The sequence below is a fragment of the Caretta caretta genome, chromosome 18 (assembly GCF_965140235.1).
Source record: "Caretta caretta isolate rCarCar2 chromosome 18, rCarCar1.hap1, whole genome shotgun sequence".
Taxonomy (NCBI): domain Eukaryota; kingdom Metazoa; phylum Chordata; order Testudines; family Cheloniidae; genus Caretta; species Caretta caretta.
The window spans coordinates 79791-101475 of NC_134223.1; the positions used below are offsets into that span (position 1 = coordinate 79791).

A 21685-nucleotide genomic window follows, 5' to 3' on the forward strand; every position below is an offset into this window, starting at 1 on the left:
CAATGAATACCCATAGGGATCAGCACCTGAAGAAGAACCTGACTACATATTTAATAAAACAAAGTTACAATAAGGCAGCTTTTCAAACGTAATGTTGCATCAACAAGTTAAAGGGGTATTGTCTACATGACATCAAGTCAATTCGTCTGGGATTTTCAAAGGAGCCTAATGGAGCTGGGCACTTACAATCCCAGCCTTAAATAATGGAGTTAATACGCGTGCCCTGAATGCCCTTGACCACACGTGGGTTTAGTCACATCTTCCTTTTTATCGTTTTAATGTCTCTTCGCCCATTCCCAATTGCTGTGTAAAAGTTTTTTATTTGTTTATGTGAATCCGACTTTACACTATCAGCAAATGCACAAAAGCAAAACTGAAAAGGAAAGGTTCCCCCATGCATTCTGCATCCGTTCTATTAAACTGTAGAAACAAAAAAGACAGGAGTGTGATTTTTAAGTCGGTGTTCCTTTTAAATCAAGCCTTCACATTGGTTTCCCTATCCGTTCCACAGTGGTAGGAGATGGATGATTAGAAAGGGGAGCTCTGCTCTTTACACAAAAATATCCCAGTGAAGAATCAAAAGGGAAGAAAATGCAGAAAATGCAGTAGATTTGTGAATAGTTATTCAAGTGTGGAAACTGCACATCCAGACAGTTTTCACAACAGGCCAGGTTGCTAGCTACTTGTTTTTAGTTAGATTATTAACTGCTGCTGCCTACATGAAGAAAGCAAACAGCAACGAGGAATACTGATTTGCTTCAATGCTTTGTAAGGACATGAAGTGACACATTAGTACGGATCAGCTGCAGTAGTCTTTAATGCAGCAACACAGCTTTATTTTAAAAAAGAAACAATTCTACAGTAGGTTCCTTCTCACACCTTAAGTACCCACACATATCACCATCATTATCCTTTCTAGACCTCTCGGTTTGTTTTGTAGCCAGGAAGTAAGCTCCAATATGTTCAAATACTCAGTCCAACACCACCTTTAAAACATCAGGACTCAAGTCTGGGACATCAATGGATATCCCATTTTTGTGGATTGGATATCACTTAGTTGGCAGCTAAAGCATAAATGCTGCACAGCCATTACCACAGGAAGTAGGGAGAGGGAAAGCTACTTTTAGCAAGGGCATCTAAGCTCAAGAACCATACCTGATTTTTGGACATGATACAATATACATCACATCGCATCTCTGGTCTCCTCTCAGGAGAATTAAGACATTTGTATTCCCTTTCTTCCTCACTGCTGATGTAAGAGGTCCAATCTGTCAGCCCCGGAGACTGAAAATCCTCCATTTATCCCAAAGAAGCAAGGTTCCCTCACACTGCCTTGGGAGGGATCCACCTCTAGGAGTAAGGAGAGAAGCCCAATTCTCATAGCCATTCACTCTTCAGCCTCTCTGTGGTGATTTTAGGTAGACATCTGTCCACTAACAACTGTGATGACTATAAGACCAGCCAACAACTCTCCAACACCACCTTCTATAGAGAATTCAAAGACCACCCTGTATTACAATTCACACACTGGGTCCAGTCCAGGAATTAAAGGAGATCATCAAATCCTTCCACAAACAGCTCCAAGAAAAACTCTACAACCTCATCCCCCACAAACATAACCCAGTGATCTTATACATACATCCCAAGATACATAAACAAGGGAACCCAGAAAGACCCATCATATCTTCCCACAGCACTCTTACTGAAGGAATATGAAGATTCTCAGAAACCCATGCTCAAGCCACTCATTACAGAAAGGGCCAGTTTCCTAAAGGACATAATTGACTTACTCCAGAAAATCTAACATTAACTACCTCCCTCAGAATACTGTCCTTGCCACCAGATGTCATATCCCTATACATCAACATCCCTCATCATGATGGTATCATTGCCTCCCTCCAATATCTATAAGACAATAGACAACACTTACATAGCCACACCAAAAACTTTAACAATCTCATCCATTTTATCCTTATCCATAACAATTTTACATTTAACACTCTGTCCAAACCATGGGAACAGCCATGGGTACTATGACAGCTCCTCAATATGCTAATTTCTTCCTGGGCCACCTTGAGGAAGAATTTCTCAACAAATGCACCACAAAATCTATGCTATACCTGAGATTCATCAATTATATTTTCATCCTCTGGACAGACAACCTAAACTCCCTCAACAGATTTCCACCACAACTTCAACACTGCCACCCACACATCAAACTCTCTTTAGAACACTCCCACACCAGCATCAACTTCCTGGACACCACGATCAGCTTCAGTAATGGAAGCCTACAGCCAACCATACACAAGAAAGCCACAGATCACTACACACTTACCTCCACAGATCCAGTAACCACCTCAGACACACCAAGAAATCTGCTATCTACAGCCAGGACTCAGATACCATAGAATATTCTCTGAGGAGAAAGTCCAGGAAACACACTCTAAACCACTTTAAAACACCTTCAACAGACACTACACCAGAGAAGTCGAAAGCATCATGGAACAGGGTACCCAAATACCGAGGAAACTTGCTTCAACATGGACCAAAAACCCCCCAACCTCCCTTTTGCGACCTTTAAATAGCCTCCCAGACTCACCAAGCTCATCATCAGACCAGGTCACACCAAGTCGAAGTAGCACCAGACTCTGCCATCACAACAAATACAAAACTGCAGACATCAACACCCCCCCAAACACACCTTTCAAGATCCATGTATCCTAAATGTGCCTTGCATAATGTGTGATGTACCTCAGCCAGTGCATCCAACTGCCCCTACTAGAACTATGTGGGTGAAGAGAGACAACCACTACGTTCTCGAATGAGCTCTCAAGGGGAAAAAAAAAAAAACAAAAAACCAAAACACTACCCATTTGTGGGTGAACTTTTTTTGCAAATATCCATATCTGACTTTTCAGTCCTCATCCTCAAAGGAAACTTGCACTCCACCTTCAAAAGAAGGCCCTGGGAACATAAATTCATAACTCTGTTAGACACTAAAAAAATTATGGACACAAAGACACTGGTTTTATGGCTAATTACAACAATTTGTAACCCACTAACCCTCTTTTCCTATGACTGTAGAGGTACTATTGCTAAAATCATTTTAAATGATTTCCCTTATGCTTAACAATCTGCCCCACTTGGTATTTAGCTGTGACACTGATTAATTTTTCTGGAGCTGAAGAAGAGCTCTACGACGCCCGAGAACTTGTACCTTCCATCAACAGAAGTTGATCTAATAAGAGATATTATGTCATCCACCTTGTCTCATTAAGAACTAGACAGACCAACTAAATGATTTCTCACAGCTAATTTTTTCCTATAATAAAACATGTTTTACTGAATATATTTGGGAAAGAAGGGGAAGGAGCAGCTGTTGGGTACCTGGTTTTGGGCCATACTGCATTTTGTATAATATGTTTTTTCTTGTATTCTGCTGGGCACCTCAAAGGCCTTTGAGACAATATTTATTATTAAAACTGATATATCTTACCTTTCTGTCTCTGGATTTCGGAACAGTTTTCCCTGCATTAGAGACCACCACAAAACTCCCAGAGGCTCCTTTTCCTTTCACCTATTTTAAAGAATAATTTCCATTTCAGTCCCCAGTAAGCAATAAATTAACTTTCAATAATGACCAGTTGAGAAAGGCTGTAGTATATTGTGCCAAAGATTTAGACTACCTCTCGATTGTGCACCTTACAGCGACACAGGAGAGCTCTTCTGCAAACAAAACAAAATCACCCCCAATGAGGGGTGGTAGCTTTGTCGGTAGGAGAGTGTCTGTCCACACCGGCGCTTTTCATCAGTAAAACTTTTGTCAGTCAGGGATTCCCCCCCCAGACAAAAGTTTTACCGATGAAAGCGCAGTGTAGACATGGTCTTAGATTGGAGCCCTCTATCTTAGCCACAGAGAGCTATGGTGATTTTAAACAAGAAGGACTGACCTTTCTGTAAGATTAAGGAGCTAGTTGGTAACAAAAGGCAATTATAATAGCATAATCCAGGGGTTCTCAAATGGGGGATTGGGACCCCTCAGGGGGTCGCGAGGTTATTACATGTGGGAGTCACGAGCTGTCAACCTTCACCCCAAACCCCATTTTGCTGCCAGCATTTATAACGGTGTTAAATATATTTAAAGGTGTTTTTAACTTATAAGGGGTGGGGAGTCGCAGTCAGAGGCTTGCTGTGTGAAAGGGGTCACCAGTAAAAAAGTTTGAGAGCCACTGGCATAATCTGTTTGCCTTGAGCAGATGATTCTGTGATGCTGGAAATCTGATGTTGCCAGGACAAAACATACTTTTAAATTAGACATGCTGATGCAAAAAGGTGAGGTAGCTAAACATACGGTGAAGACATGAGTTGTTGCAATGCCATAAACCACAGTTCACCATCAAAATACAAACACTTGTGTCTTGCACAGAAACTTACAAAGTATGTGGTTCCTAGAACAATGCTGACATCCTGTCAATGATCAAAGAAGCAGAGACAAAGGTATAGTAACCTTCAAGAGGGAGAAGATGATCACCCAAATGACATGACTATTGAGTGCCTCACTATTAGGTTAATATGGGTATTTTCACCCACCTCTGCAGTGCTGGTCAGAGTGGCTCTTACCTGTCTGATGACTCCCCTCTCCAGTTCCCTTTTCAGTGCTTGCTTTAGAAGATAGCCTCTCCTCTCAAGTTCCAGGGAAGGGTACTTGTGTATAATGTATTTACGTATGGCAACCACGGATGCACCACTCTTTTGAAAGCATGCCTGAAACAGAACCAACAAGTTAGCAAACCAAGAGCAATAGACCTACCTCTCTATGGGACCAGAGGGGTAGAGATTAACTGTTGCATATATGACAGCACAGTGGCCCAACATGCCAGGGCTAGCCTTGGTCCCACATTGGTTTCAGAAGCAAAGAATAGCACTAACGATACCATATCTTTCTACCCTTACAGATTGACTGAACAGCAAACATGAAAATAGTGTGGTAAACAGGTGGAACACTCTCCTGTCCTGTGTTACAAAGTAGCAATTTATGTTGTAACAGAGATAATCACTCCTTACAGCAAAGCAACAACTGCACAACTGTTAATATGTTCCACCAACGTCAGACCGAGTTAATCATTGGTTACTGAAGTACCATACATATACTTGATCATAAGCTGGTTCGTTTATAAGCCGACCCCCTCCCCCCCAGATGGATAAGTAAAAATAGAAAATTTTTATGACCCATTCATAAGCCGACCCTATAATTCAGGATCAGCAAACTTTGGCTCCCCGGCCATCAGGATAAGCTGCTGGTGGGTCAAGATGGTTTGTTTACCTTGAGAGTCGGCAGACAGAGGCAAACCTACGTAAACAAAGCGTCCTGGCGCGCCAGCTGCTTACCCTGACAGGTCGGGACAGTAACTAGTGGGGACATTTTTTTCGGGGGGCGGGGGAGGGGGGCGGAAGAGAAGCTGGGGGTCAGGGGAGTAACCCGTGACCACCCCCCACATGACTCCACTCCTAGCCCGGGACCCCCACACTCTCCCCATCCCATCCCATCTTATCTGGGGAGGATGCATCTGGCCTGGCTGGAGCTGCTCTGAATGGCTGGGCAGCGCGGTCGCAGCCTGCTCTGGCAGGCCAGACCGGGTGGCACGGCCACAGCATGTTCCAGCAGGCTGGGCCGGGCGGTGTGGCCGCAGCCTGCTCTGCAGGGTGGGGCCGAGCAACATGGCTGCAGCCTGCCAGCCCCGGAGCTACGGCTGCTTCGGAGGCTGGGGGGAAGAGCAGCGGAGAGACTCTGGCCCCGCCTTTTCCATTCTGGCTCTGCTGCCTCTCCTTGCTCCCTCTGTTGGGGAGAGGGGCTGCGTCCCATCTCTCCCTCTCTATACCCGTTGATAAGCCAACTCCCTTCTCTGGTGCTTCCCTTTTTTACTAAAACAATTTCGGCTTATGAACAAGTATATACGGTAATTGCCAAATTTCCACTCCCAATTTTTTGCCTTGAATTTTGAGAGTGAAACTAGCAGGCTAAAAACAGAAACTAAGCTACAAATTCATATTTTAAAGTTGCTTCTTTCAGAGATTCATGTTTAGGATACCAAGTGTTACTTTAAAATATTCTTAAGTATAAGAGCTCTTAAGATTATAACAATACTATAATTCTGCTTGTTTTGTAGCCCAGTTGTTATCCTAAATCAATTACTTAAAAAAAAAATAAATCTTATTTTAAAATCAATTAATCGGTAGTTCCAAGGGTTTAACTTGATGAAACTCTGGGTATAAAGTCAATTTGCAGGTCTAGATAGATTTAGGCTGACTGCCCACATGTATAGCCATGTAGCACGGAATGAATTTAACCCACACAGAGCAGAGTTATGAGCCTTAGAATCTACACCATTACCTGCCTCTTCTAAATAACAGCCAGCAATCTAGGATTTATAGCAACCTAGAGTTTAGAGCATTTCTTCTCTCTTCCTCCAATGGATTTGGACGAAACTTCGGAAGACTGCAGTGGCGGGAGAGGTAGAGTCTTTTGCAACCAAGGCTGGTGGAGCCCAGACTCCCTGTGAAGGGAGTGTGCATTGAGTGAGTTCTAAGGGGAAGGTGGCACTGTTACTGCTACAAAAAGCATCTTGGGCCACAGCCAGAAGTGGGGATGCAGTAGACTTAAGACCACTGCCATTTTTGGACTTAATTTGCAGTATTTCAATCCATTTTGAGCTTTGAAAAAGCTTTGAAAGAGACACATAGCAAACTGCTGTGCCAATCAAAATAAATCCGGAAGAACACAGCTAGAAGCAGAAGCACAGCAGACTGGTTAACTGATGTCAGCAGTCAACCAAAGTCAATGCAACAGTTTCTAATGTGTTAAGCACGAAGAGGTACAAAATCTAGACAGAGAAAAGTTTGTCAAGAGCCCCCCTCAGTTACATCACTGACTGAGAAATAAAATTCAAGTGCCAGGAGTCAAGAATGTAGTAGGAAGAGGACCTGAAACATAAGCCCTCGTATCAGAGACCTAGTATGAGGCCTGAGCTAAATAGTGGTCAAAGCTTTGCGGATATAAAGCAAAGTCAGGTGGATATTGGCAAGAACAGGGCTGATATTGCAGAAACACACATTCCTAAGTGGTGCTAGGCACAGGCCATGCATGCAAACACATTCCAGAAGGGTGGTACCAGAACACCTCGACACCAACACATTCCTCAAAAGATAACAGGAATATGCTAACCCATCTTGAAGATAAGGTCAGTATAACAGCATGATGGATAGAGATGTTCTGACTGAACCAACAGGTACACGGTAATTGGTGGTGGTTAGCTACATTACAGGGTGGTATCTAGGCATGTCAGAGGGCAGTAACTAGTCACATCACGGGGGCAACAAGGAACTTGTTTGTATCTGTGTATAAAGATGTATCTCAGAGGGAGTGTCTTTGTCTGGCCAAGGGGAGAATGGAAAGTCCAGCCATTCACTGAGCCAGTACATTGTCACGAGCACATGTGTTAGTGTACCATTGAGCCAGGGCATTAGCACCGTTCATCGGCAATAAACCTGACCAAGTTCCTTTGCTGAAAACCGAGTCTGTGGATTTAATGGGCAGCTCAATCAAATTCTGCTATCTCCGCAGAGCTGGGATGGGGGCGGGGGGGGAGAAGAAGAGAGAGAGAGAACGAACATGCGCACAGACACACACACACACCCACCCCCGACATCTGACCACATGGAATTTCTGTCACCGAAGTCCAACAGTATACAATGTATTATAGCTAATTGCACGACTATACTACAAAAGGAAGTTTCTTTTAAAAGTACAGTATTATTCATGTCTATACAGAAAGCTGACCTGAACACAAGGGCACATCACCACGGCAGGATTTCTGGACCTCCTATTAGGATTATTTTTCCCTGCCCCACCATCGCAGCAGCACGGTTATGTTAATACAGATACACGATCTCTTGCCTTATCTATGCACTTATAACATACTCCTTGTAGTATCTGAGGACCGACTTCTCCATGCCTTAACACATGCTGAAAGTGATTTTGCTTACCCACAGTCAGAATTAAATATATATTAGTCCCAAGAAAAGAAACTGAGGATACCACTGTGAAGCCTAAGAATCCTCAGATTCATAATATATTTTATATCTGACCTACAAACAAAGGGAATGAAGTCTTCCACTTGCCTTGATGGCCTCAGTTAAGATAGCATCCATCTTTGGGCGTGAGGAAGCAGCCATCTGTGTTTGCTTCTGTGCTCTAGCTAGTTGGCTAGCAGAAAGGGTTGCCCATGAGGGAATGGTCTTTTTCACTTTCTTCTCCTTTTCTTTAGACTGATCCTTCTCACTTTAGGGGAGAGGGGAAAAAAAAAACAGTGACAGTAAGACAACAAAAAGAAAAGGAGTACTTGTGGCACCCTAGAGACTAATCAATTTATTTGAGCATAAGCTTTCGTGAGCTACAGCTCCCTTCATCGGATGCATACTGTGGAAAATACAGAAGATGTTTGTTTTTATACACACAAATCATGAAAAAATGGGTGTTTATCACTACAAAGACAACAGATATTGCACCAAGGCAGCCCATGGAGCAAAGAGGCAAAACTCAACCCTCCCTCCCCCCCCCAAAAAAATACAAACCAAAACAAAAATCTCAAAAGGTTGTCTTGAAAAGGAAGGGCTTTTTAAAAAAATATAGGAGGAGGCTAAGTGGATACAGCACTGAGGACTTTATATTTAAAGTAATATAATTTTGAAGCATAGACTGTGGTAGTTCAGTGCCAGAGGATAAATCCAAAACCCCTCAAAAGACCAATTCATTTACTACATAACTAACAGACGTGTTCAAGACCAACAAGGACACAAGGAACTAGAGATCTGCCCTTGTCCCTTCAGCCAAAAGGATTCACACAGTATACCACAACTTTAACTCTCCTTTGGACAACACAGGGTTCCAAGACAGAATGGAGACCCATATCCAGGCCAGGTCTACCCTACAAACCTTTGCGGACATAGCTATGTCAGCAGGGGTGTGACGTGTGACCAACACAGTTGTACCAGCAAAAGTCCCTAATGTAGATAGTTATATTGGCAAACCTGCACTTCTGCCAGTGATGCTTGGTTAGCTTTTGGAGTGGGAGATTGTGAGAGAGAGAGAGAGAGAGAGAGAGAGAGAAGAGACACGATACCTAGAATGAACTATGTCAGCAAAAGTACAGTTTTATTAGAATAAACTGTGTCCACACTGGGAGCACTTTGCCAGCAGAGTATAGTACTATACCTACACTGTCATAGGGCTCCTAGTCTATACCTAGCCCCCCGTGATGGACAGTCAGAGTTAGTCAAAAAGACAATGCAGAAAGCTTTGCACTCTGGATAACACCCTTACAGTATACTAACATGGCATATGGGTTGTTCAGTTAAACTTCTGTAAGGGCTCTGCCTTACCAGGGAAGAGGCAAAGTAACTGTCATAAGAAGGTTACAGGAATATTACCGTATAGCACATTTAAATCACTAACTTAGCAGTCTAGCAAAACTGATTTTGAATTGCAGCAAGGATTTATTTCAGTTCATTGGAAAGTGGTAGAACAGGAAGAATTATTTGCAACCACAAGTGGGGGTGGGACACCAGTTTGGAGCAACCTCAAGGCTTCTCTTCTTGGGAAACAGCATCAAGTAGAACAAAACACTTAATTCACATCCTGGGAATTCAGTAATAGAACAAGGTGCTAACAGTGGAGCCCCTTACACAGAATCTCTGTGATTAGGACACGAAAGACAGGTTGCCTGAATATTACTCCTACTTATTTACATTTGTGGGATTTGCCCACAGCCCAGCTGAGCTTTGGAATCTTCTAGAAAAGCAGTGCCTGTTGGGACCACAAGTAAGCATTCTGTGCCCCGAGAGTACACACAGTTCCCATCCTCTTCAGTGCTTTCCTTTTCACAACTAGCTGTAGATTCTCTGGGTACGGACAGGAGTTTGTGTGTACGTACATCCCACAAACAGGAATATGCAGAACCACCTCAAAGATGAATTGCTCATTTCAGGTCAACCAATTTATTTGAGCATGAGCTTTCGTGAGCTACAGCTCACTTCATCAGATGCATACCGTGGAAACTGCAGCAGACTTTATATATACACAGAGAATATGAAACAATACCTCCTCCCACCCCACTGTCCTGCTGGTAATAGCTTATCTAAAGTGATCATCAGGTGGGCCATTTCCAGCACAAATCCAGGTTTTCTCACCCTCCACCCCCCCACACAAATTCACTCTCCTGCTGGTGCTAGCCCATCCAAAGTGACAACTCTTTACATAATCAAGTCGGGCTATTTCCTGCACAAATCCAGGTTTTCTCACATCCCCCCCACCCCCAAATACACACAAACTCACTCTCCTGCTGGTAATAGCTCATCTAAACTGACCACTCTCCAAGTTTAAATCCAAGTTAAACCAGAACATCGGGGGGGGGGGGGGTAGGAAAAAACAAGAGGAAACAGGCCATGTACATTGGTCAAACTGGACAGTCTCTACGTAAAAGAATAAATGGACACAAATCAGATGTCAAGAATTATAACATTCATAAACCAGTCGGAGAACACTTCAATCTCTCTGGTCACGCAATCACAGACATGAAGGTCGCTATCTTAAAACAAAAAAACTTCAAATCCAGACTCCAGCGAGAAACTGCTGAATTGGAATTCATTTGCAAATTGGATACTATTAATTTAGGCTTAAATAGAGACTGGGAGTGGCTAAGTCATTATGCAAGGTAGCCTGTTTCCTCTTGTTTTTTCCTACCCCCCCCACCCCCAGATGTTCTGGTTTAACTTGGATTTAAACTTGGAGAGTTGTCAGTTTAGATGAGCTATTACCAGCAGGAGAGTGAGTTTGTGTGTATTTGGGGGTGGGGGGGGATGTGAGAAAACCTGGATTTGTGCAGGAAATAGCCCGACTTGATTATGTAAAGAGTTGTCACTTTGGATGGGCTAGCACCAGCAGGAGAGTGAATTTGTGTGGGGGGGTGGAGGGTGAGAAAACCTGGATTTGTGCTGGAAATGGCCCACCTGATGATCACTTTAGATAAGCTATTACCAGCAGGACAGTGGGGTGGGAGGAGGTATTGTTTCATATTCTCTGTGTATATATAAAGTCTGCTGCAGTTTCCACGGTATGCATCTGATGAAGTGAGCTGTAGCTCACGAAAGCTCATGCTCAAATAAATTGGTTAGTCTCTAAGGTGCCACAAGTACTCCTTTTCTTTTTGCGAATACAGACTAACACGGCTGTTACTCTGAAACCTGTCATTTCAGGTCGGCAGTCAAGTGACATAAGTATATCCCTCTCCCTGTACTAATGGAAAACAAAAAGATGGACAATATGTTCAATATATTCAGACTAGCAAACCGTTTTGCAGAAAACATGTATTTTCCGGCAAATCTGGTTTGCAGGGGAAAAAAATTCCACACAAATAATTTTCTGGGAAATGTAATCTGCTACTGGATGAACCCAAGGAATGTGTTCCACCCCAAAACAAAATACTCAATTTTGTATTAATTTACTTCAAAAACAGCAGTGACATTTTGGCTCCCATCCTTAGTTTTCAAGAAAATTTTAGTCTTTTGTCACTAAGATCCTTTAGAAGAATTTTTCCTAACTTCCCCTGCAATCCCACCCCAATTCCAGGCATTCAGAAAGGATAGGTCTTACTCCTTTTTGGTTTCTTCAGAAGACTTTGCTTCTCCCTTCTCACTCTCTGGTTCTTTTGGCTGCTCTGTCTCACTGGATGTAGCAGGTGGAGTTTCATTTTCTTGCTCCTCTCCAGTAGAAGCAGATTCCTCAGAGCTGACTTCCGCGTCTAATGAAAAAATTGGAAATACAAAAGTCTGTATCCAAAACAAAACTCCATTCTTTAAAAAAAGGCACAGGGAGAGTTTATAAACACACCCAAAAGCAGCCGTTTCCCCAGATAATCTCTGTGAAAAACTCAAATTATCCATTTAAATTAAACTTTAAAAATAGTTCTATTAAGTTTTTAAAGCTCTTCAGTATGTCGTGATTAGCAGTCAAATGCCAGAGTAAACTTCAAAACAGACATTACATAAAATTCTCAAACTGGATTAAGTCAATTTTCTCATTTCAACCCCCCTGCACATCTCCTTTTCCTAGACTATGGAAGTTTACTATCATTGTGGTCACTCAAGTGAGATGCCACAGAAGAAGCCACTATCATTTCTGTTCAGTGCTAACACTAGATGAAGTGGAAAAGTTTTTGCCTAGACTGAGATGATCTCTGGCATTCTTGCACACCTTTTAATACTGAAGAGACACTGTCAGTTAAAATTTGACAACATTTAGATACATCAAAACAAGTTTTTGGAAAACTTGAAATCAATATAAATGTACCCATCAGTTCTTTTGTTTTCAAGAATAGGTCTGATCATGACCAACTAATGTTTTAAAAACATCAATCTTTGTTTATACTAAACAGTGGCACTGAACATTTAGGTAACATGTTAACATTTTTAAACTAGGTTTCAGAGTAACAGCCGTGTTAGTCTGTATTCGCAAAAAGAAAAGTCTGCTGCAGTTTCCACGGTATGCATCCGATGAAGTGAGCTGTAGCTCACGAAAGCTCATGCTCAAATAAATTGGTTAGTCTCTAAGGTGCCACAAGTACTCCTTTTCTTTTTATTTTTAAACTAGTCATGCATGATTCTAGACAGGGCCCGAGAGTTTACAGAAGTGTTGGCAACTGCCTTTGTCTAACACATAGGGATGAAAACCAATGTCAGAAACCAACATTCTAAGAAAATGAACGCAAACAGTTGAGTGCATGCCTTATAGGCTAGACAACCCATCAAATAAAACTCCAAATTAATGATATCTTGACTTTAGTAAAGCTTTTGATATTATCTTGCATGACCTTCTCATAAACAAACTAGGAAAATGCAACCTAGATAGAGCTACTATAAGGTGAGTGAAAAACTGGTTGGAAAACCTTTCCCAAAGAGTAGTTATTAGTGGTTCACAGTCATGCTGGAAGGGTATAACAAATGGGGTCCTGCAGGGATCAGTTCTGGGTCCGGTTCTGCTCAATATCTTCATCAACGATTTAGATAATGGCTTAGAGAGTACACTTATAAAGTTTGCACACAATACCAAACTGGGAGGGGTTGCAAGTGCTTTGGAAGATAGGATTAAAATTCAAAATGATCTGAACAAACTGGAGAAATGATCTGAAGTAAATAAGATAAAATTCAATAAGGACATATGCAAAGTACTCCATTTAGGAAGGAACAAATCAGTTGCACACAAACAAAATGGGAAATGACTGCCCAGCAAAGAGAACTGCGGAAAGAGTATCGGGGGGGTCATAAGCTAAATATAGAATATTAGGGTTGGAAGAGACCTCAGGAGGTCATCTAGTCCAACCCCCTGCTCAAAGCAGGACCAACACCAACTAAACCATATCAGCCAAGGCTTTGTTAAGACGGGCCTTAAAAACCTCTAAGGATGGAGATTCCACCACCTCCCTAGGTAACCCATTCCAGTGCTTCACCACCCTCCTAGTGAAATAGTGTTTCCTAATATCCAACCTAGACCTCTCCCACTGCAACTTGAGACCATTGCTTCTTGTTCTGTCATCTGCCACCACTGAGATCAGCCTAGCTCCATCCTCTTTGGTACCCCTCTTCAGGTAATTGAAAGCTGCTATCAAATCCCCCCTCACTCTTCTCTTCTGCAGACTAAATAACCCCAGTTCCCTCAGCTTCTCCTTGTAAGTCATGTGCCCCAGACCCCTAATTATTTTCATTGCCCTCTGCTGGACTCTCTCCAATTTGTCCACATCCCTTCTGTAGTGGGGGGGACCAAAACTGGACACAATACTCCAGGTGTGGCCTCACTAGTGCTGAACAAAGGCGAATAATCACTTTCCTCCATCTGCTGGCAATGCTCCCACTAATACATCCCAAAATGCCATTGGCCTTCTTGGCAACAAGGGCACACTGTTGACTCATATCCAGCTTCTCGTCCACTGTAATCCCCAGGTCCTTTTCTGCAGAACTGCTGCTTAGCCAGCCGGTTCCCAGCCTGTAGCGGTGCATGGGATTCTTCCTTCTGAAGTACAGAACTCTACACTTGTCCTTGTTGAACCTCATCAGATTTCTTTTGGCCCAATCCTCCAACTTGTCTAGGTCACTCTGGACCCTATCCCTACTCTCCAGCATATCTAACTCTCCCCCAGTTTAGTGGCATCTGCGAATTTGCTGAGGGTGAAATTAATCCATTATTTCAACTGTCCATTCGTTGATGGAAAGCCCCTAACCTACTCTAGTTACTCTATGTGCTATGGAAAGCCATCTTCCCTCTCCCTTTAAGAAGTGTGCTCAAGTGACTTTCTGCTGGGCATATTTTTCTTTTAAATTTTGTGAATTAAAAATATCAATTCTAATGCTGCATTAACAACTATTTTTGCTTTAATTTCCTTTCTGCCATAAGAAAGAGGGTAAAAGGAATCAGTGGGATTAATTGAATATGATATCCAAGAATAACATTGCCAAGAAATTCAGCAGAGGTGGTATGATCAGAGATGCAACGTAAATCAATCTTACAAAGAGGTTGTGTGATGGGGCAGCTGCCCCTCACTGGCTAACCAAGGGTTAATAGCAGCCCTTGAGTGGCTGTGCAGAACCCAGCCAACCAGAGGAAGGCTTAGAAGCAGCTAATCAGGGCCAGGCTGGGCCCTATAAGAAGGGCTGCAGGGCAGAGAGTAACTTAGTCTCTCCCTGGAGACTGAGGGAGAAGGGCTGGCTGCCTGCAGAGAGAGAAGTGCCTGAGACAGAGCAGTGCTGGGCAGGGTCAGGGGTGTAAGCGCAGCTCCAGCCTGGCTGGCTCCCAGACGGAGGCCTTGATACAGGGGCCAAGTAGGTGCTGGGACTATGGGGAAGTGGCCCAGGTAAAGCAGGTAGCGACAGAGGGGAAGGAGAGGCAGTGAGCGGCTGCCAGCTATAGGGTCCCTGCATTGGGGGCCAGAGTAGTGGGCAGGCCTTGCCCCCACCCCCTCTTTTGCCCCACTGGCTGCTGAAGGAGGTGGTCAGCCAAAGGACTGCAGTTTGTCCCTGAGCGAGAGGCTGGACTAGGGGCTGCAGTTCGCCATTGCAATGAGAGGCTAGGCGAAGGACTGCTGGTTCCCCCCAGAGGCAGGGAGACAACGGAGTTGGGGCACAGCTGGAGGGCCGTGCCCTGAAGAGGATGCCGTGGTCCGGGAGTGACGTGGGTCCCCAGAGTACAACGTGTTACACCTTGCTAAACTGCACAGACCATCAACAGAAAAAAGCAGACAAAGAGGAAGTTACTCACCTTGTGCAGTAACGATGGTTCTTCAAGATGTGTGTCCCTATGGGTGCTCCACTTTAGGTGTCTGTGTGCCCATGCATCTCTCATCGGAAATTTTTGGTAGCAGTGTCCCGCTGAGCCCGCACATGTGCTCTCCCTCCTTCGTGGTCTGCCTTGAGGCTATTTAGCACTGCACAGGCGAACCCCCCTCACTTCCTTCTCTACCACAGAGCCCTATAGAGAACTCCAAAGTAGAGGGGAGGAAGGCGGGTTGTGGAGCACCCACAGGGACACACATCTCGAAGAACCATAGTTACTGCACAAGGTGAGTAACTCCTCTTCTTCTTCTTCGAGTAGTGTCCCTATGGGTGCTCCACTTTAGGTGACTCTGGAGCAGTACCCACCACTGGAGCCTGGGACTTCAGAGCGGAGTCTTTTACTACAGAGAGTACTGTGGAGTTGAAGATGGTGTCAGCGGCCAAATCTTCAGTGATTGCATAATGTTCTGCGAAAGTATGGACAGAGGCCCCAATCATTGCTCTATAGATTGGGGAGAAAGGGGTATCCCTATGGAATGTGATTGAGGTAGGAACTGATCTCATGGAGTGCGTATGGATGGAAGCAAGTTGCATCCTTGCTAAGTGATTAATGCAACTAGAGACCCATTTGGATAGTCTTTGACGAGATATCACAGAGCTTTTGGATCTTTCAGCGGATGAAAGGAAGAATTTAGGGGATTTCCTTAAGTCCTTAGTCCTGTCCAAGTAGAATGCTAATGTCCTTCTAATATCTAGCATATGCACAATTGTCTCCCAGTTGTCACAAATGTGGTTTTGGGAAAAAACAGGGAGATGGATCTGTTGATTCACATGGAAAATGCAGAAAAAGTAGGGAGAAACTTGGGATATGGCCTTAGAGTTTTTTTTTATTTTATTTATTTTTGAAAAGACAAAGGCTGTGAATGATGGGTGTGCCATCAGGGCGACTATTTCTCGTATGTGCCTAGCTGAGGTGATGGCAATTAGAAATGCTGTCATCATGGACAGGTATAAAGAGAGAACAAGTTGCCCTGGACTCGGAGGGAGGTCTAATCCAAGCCCTGAGAAGTAGATTAAAGTCCCAGGCTGGAGAGGGTGGTGTCACATGGGGGAAGAGAGTCCCAATGCCCTTAAAGAGTCTACGCATTAGTGGTTGAGCAAACTCCAAGTGGGAAGCCATTTTCACCTTGAGACGTACCTTAAGGGAGCTGAGTGAGAGTTTAAAATGTAGTGCAAAATAAGAGGGAGGAAAGAGGAGGTTGGGTCTGTCCATTTGGAATGGTACAAACTTGGAGTCGTTTCCGTTTTGTAGATGGCTATGTGGAGTGGTCAACTTGTGGTTGTATTGCAACATGTGTTTCAGCTTATCAGAGCATTCTGCTTCTAAGCCTTGGAACAAAGAAAGATCCAAGCCTGGAGGTGGAGGACCCATGGGTTGGGGTGAAGGGTCAGCCCATTGTTTTCAGAGACCGGGTGAGGAACAGGCTGACGTCAGAGGAACAGGAGGGCATATTGCCATCTGTGTCAGGTAAGGGAGCCAGACTTGTCATAGTCAAGAGGGGCAATCACAATAACTCGTTGCATTTTCAACAGAATCTTCGATAGGGTAGGAAACTGGGGAAAGACATACAAGTGGGCCCTGTCCGCTGGGAAGACGAGGGCAACTGTCAGTGAATGTTTCCCCGAAGGGTGGCTATATCTTGCAGCACCTGTGAATTCAATATACACTCATTGTCATGAGAAAATTCCAACTGAGACTGTTGGTTATCCCCTTCTGTATCCCTCATAGACAGACAGCTGAGAGGAGCACATTGTGAGGGGTGTATCAGTTCCAAAGTTTAAATGCTGTCTTGCAAAGGGAGGGATATCTGGCAGCTCCTTGGCAGTTTATACAAAACATACAGGTCACATTAAGTCCATCATAACCTTTGTGTGTTGTTTTATGATGAAAGGCAGAGTTTGTGCACAGGCACTCCTGACAGTCCCGAGCCCCAAAAGAGTGATATGGAAAGTCATTTCTGTGGAAGGCCATTTGTCTTGAACCTTGCTGTTGTGTAGGTGAGCTCCACAGCATATTAGGGAGACATGGGTCCCAGGGTGGTGAAAGTGGCTAGTGAGAGGAGCGTTCTCGCTTGTACTGCATCAGGTTGATGCTGATAAAGTCCAGTCACTGTACCAGGGTCAGTATGCCACTACAATGAAGTGAACCTTGGAGACTACCCTGTGTGGAGCAGTCTGTACCTATAATGATCCTGCCCCAAAGGTAAGCAGTAGGAAATCTCCTGTACGATGGTTGTATTGAGATATGGAAGTAGGCACCCTGTGATTTCTAGCCCCGAACTTAATCTCTTTGCTCTAGAGCTGGTCCTATCTACTGTGAAGTAAGGTAAGGTGACTTCTGAGTGGCATGACAGGTATATAGATGGCAGCTGATGCTGTAAGGTATCATTGTTCAGGCCCCTGACCAGCTCCTCAAAGTGCTTATAAGAGGCAGTTTGAGAAATCATGGACTGGGGTGCAGACTGTTCTCATTTTTGAGCCCTGAGCCTCTTACACTGTGGCTCATAACAGCACAGAGATGGTGAATATTGAGAAGATTGTGATCTGTGGTGTGGTTGAGAGGTATATCTTCTCTTCTGTTCACAGTGTAGATTCCTAAGGAGCGTAGTGCAGTCTGAGAATCCTTCAGGATGTGGAGAGAAAATCTGTCTTCTCCGCAAAGAGTTTGGCCCTTCATATTGGAAGTCTGTAGCTCTTTGGGCAATCTAGAGAGGTGTAGCGAACAAAAAACAAAACAAAAAAAACCCCACAACCCACCTCAGTACCACTGTCATGGAGACTGGGCGGGCAGCTGTAACAGCTACATCCAGTGGTGTCTCTAGGACCAGTCTGGCTATCAACTGACCTTCTCTAAGAATGGTCTGAATCTATTCAGATAAGCTATTACCAGCAGGACAGTGGGGTGGGAGGAGGTATTGTTTCATATTCTCTGTGTATATATAAAGTCTGCTGCAGTTTCCACGGTATGCATCCGATGAAGTGAACTGTAGCTCACGAAAGCTCATGCTCAAATAAATTGGTTAGTCTCTAAGGTGCCACAAGTACTCCTTTTCTTTTTTTGAATCTATTCTGTTTGTAAAAAGAAAAGGAGTAATTGTGGCACCTTAGAGACTCACCAATTTATTTGAGCATAAGCTTTCGTGAGCTCACTGGATCCGATGAAGTGAGCTGTAGCTCACGAAAGCTTATGCTCAAATAAATTGGTTAGTCTCTAAGGTGCCACAAGTACTCCTTTTCTTTTTGCGAATACAGACTAACACGGCTGCTACTCTAAAACCTGTTCTTTTTGTGTTTCCAGTAATGTTTCAGAAACATCCTAGGTTACCCAAGATTAACAAAATTGTTTTGGCCATGACAGTTTGGTAATTTATGACTCTAAACAGTAATGTTGTTGATGAACACGCCATCTTGTGAAACCTGATCATATGGAGTTGACTTGGCATTATGTTGCTTGCTTCATGCATTAACCACATCCACTATGATGCAGTTGGGTTGCAGATGTTGAAAACTAAGTCTGCCTCTTTGGATAGAGATGTAGGGTTGTTTTTATTTACACTCTGTTGCTGGTTGGTGCGATGGAGGCTGGCTCTGCCAGATGATTTTGGTAGGATCTAGAATCAGCTCATTAATGGGAGGACAGTTCTAGATGAGAAGGTAGTGTGCAGAATTTCCACCAACTTGTGATGTGTATCTGCCACCTCCTGTAAGGGAATCTGCAGCTCGTCTGCCACCTTCTTGGTAAGATCCAGAAAGTTCTTAAATCTTCACCTAGTGATGAAGGGTGGACAGCACAGTCTCATCTGGGAGAGATGAGGAGAAGTGTGCTGAAGAGGAAGCTACCTCTTCAGGTGTGGGTTCCCCCCTTCCTTCCTGTTCTGAAAAAGCTCTCTCCTGCCCTGGCTCAGGTGCCAGGCTGTAGCAAACCATCAGGTGGACTCTCCCTGAGGGACACCGGAGACGGTCGCACCATGTGTGTATATGCCTGAAGAGTTACAATATGGCCTTGGGAGGGAGAGGCAGGAAGGCAGGCATGGGCGTGATGGAATTGGGGATGACCCTTGTAGTGTGGTGGTGGGCCACTTTGAGGGGCCAGGGAATGACCTCCTCCTGGCCAGTGTCAGATTAGTCAGTGGTTAAGGGTGCCGCTGACCAGGGTATTGGCAGTATACAGCCCAGTTCTAAGAGCGATTCTGGGTGCCGGGATGTGCTAGATAGTGGGATCCTGGTACCAAGTAATGGGGATTGTGGTTCTTCCCCAATCATCAGGTCTCCAGGGTACCAGAGCTCACGCAGTACCATGGGTTCATTTGGTACCACAGAGAAGGGTCCGTGGTACATTGTCAGTATTGATAGTTGGGCAGAGCACTCCCTAAATGAGAGTTTTGCCCAGTACAAAAAGTTTGTTGGTGCCACTTTTTTAGAGACGGCATGGTAATTGTCTCTCCCTGGGTACTGAGGCCACAGGTCTCCAGAGTATCAGAGTACCTGTGTTACCATGGGCTCATCCGGAACTCCAGAGGAGTGTCTGTAGTCGGTATCAATGGTTGGGAAGGTGCAAAACACTTCCTAGATGGGAGTTTTGTTGCATCTGGTACCAAAGGGTTTCTCTATGCTGCTCTTTTAGGGATGGTACGGTAACTGTCCCCTCTCCTTAGGGGACGGTACCCTTGCCTCAGGGCTTCTGTGTTGCTCTTTTAGAGATGGTATGGTAACCAGTGCAGTAGTTGCCCAGAGTAGAGCTCAGAGCAGCACAAAGCTTACAGAAGTCCCTTGTCAGTGGGAGAGCAGAGCTCAGACCAGGGCAGAGCTCACAGCAGGAGGTTCGTCTGCTGGTATTGTCCTACGAGGTGGCCGCACTGGGGAACACCCCTCAGGCTGGCTAGTTGCTCGGAGAAGCCTTTCCAGGGGGAGTCTGCTGGTGACTTCTCTCTCTTCTCCTCTTCACCACTTGACCCCTTTTGAAGTGAAGGCTTCGGGGTCAACACCCACCAGAGTCCCCTGCAGACTGAAGTGTTTTCTCTATAGGGAGGAATTTTCTCTTTTCTTTTTAAACCAAAGGAATAAAATAAAATAAAACAAAATAAAAACACTTGCCTGAGTACTTTTAGGGAGACCACGAGGGAGGGAGAGCACACGCACGGGATCAACAGGACACTGCTGCCAAAAATCTCCGATTAGAGGTGCAGGGGCACACAGACACCTGAAGTGGAGCACCCATAGGGACACTACTCGAAGAAGAATGTCCAGTTAAGTCATTCAGCACCCTGTCTACACACAGTTCATCAGTTCCCCTTCTCAATCTCAAAATGCCTTCCTTTCACCAATGAAAGCCACATATCTCTACTTTCACCCTGAACAACCAACAGGCAATCATAACAGATCATGCTTATTGGTTATACGTTCATTCAATGCAGTAAAGCCACAAGTCTATACTAATTATAAAACACATTTAGTTTGTATGTGGTGTGACAGGGTTGAGCCAGATGGCTATAGGAGAGTAATAGAAGGCAGATATATTAGCCCCAGGGTCAGTAGGTCCCTTTTCCCTGGGTAAGGTAACAGGGATGGTTCCAGAACAATCAGGAACCTTCTGGAGACAATTAAGACAGGCTGATTAGAACACCTGCAGCCAATCAAGAAGCTGCTAGAATCATAGAATATCAGGGTTGGAAGGGACCCCAGAAGGTCATCTAGTCCAACCCCCTGCTCAAAGCAGGACCGATCCCCAATTAAATCATCCCAGTCAGGGCTTTGTCAAGCCTGACCTTAAAAACTTCTAAGGAAGGAGATTCCACCACCTCCCTAGGTAACGCATTCCAGTGTTTCACCACCCTCCTAGTGAAAAACTTTTTCTTAATATCCAACCTAAATCTCCCACACTGCAACTTGAGACCATTACTCCTTGTTCTGTCATCTGCTACCACTAAGAACAGTCTAGAGCCATCCTCTTTGGAACCCCCTTTCAGGTAGTTGAAAGCAGCTATCAAATCCCCCCTCATTCTTCTCTTCCGTAGACTAAACATCCCCAGTTCCCTCAGCCTCTCCTCATAAGTCATATGTTCCAGTTCCCTAATCATTTTTGTTGCCCTCCGCTGGACTCTTTCCAATTTTTCCACATCGTTCTTGTAGTATGGGGCCCAAAACTGGACACAGTACTCCAGATGAGGCCTCACCAGTGTTGAATAGAGGGGAACGATCACGTCCCTCGATCTGCTGGCAATGCCCCTACTTATACATCCCAAAATGCCAT

The 21685-nt window shown here is 44.4% G+C and overlaps 1 protein-coding gene across 22 annotated transcripts in view; it reads right to left on the reverse strand.

Annotated features, from left to right (window-relative positions):
* The window catches only part of HP1BP3 (heterochromatin protein 1 binding protein 3), an 80737-nt gene that overhangs the window by 26905 nt on the left and 32147 nt on the right, over nt 1-21685 (reverse strand). For all 22 annotated transcript variants that reach the window (XM_048824634.2, XM_048824630.2, XM_048824622.2 and 19 more), the window contains 4 exons: nt 11708-11855; nt 8179-8338; nt 4621-4764; nt 3497-3577 (listed from right to left, as the gene is read on the reverse strand). In XM_048824634.2, the coding sequence (XP_048680591.1) occupies nt 3497-3577; nt 4621-4764; nt 8179-8338; nt 11708-11855 (533 nt within the window). The remainder of the gene's footprint in view (nt 1-3496; nt 3578-4620; nt 4765-8178; nt 8339-11707; nt 11856-21685) is intronic.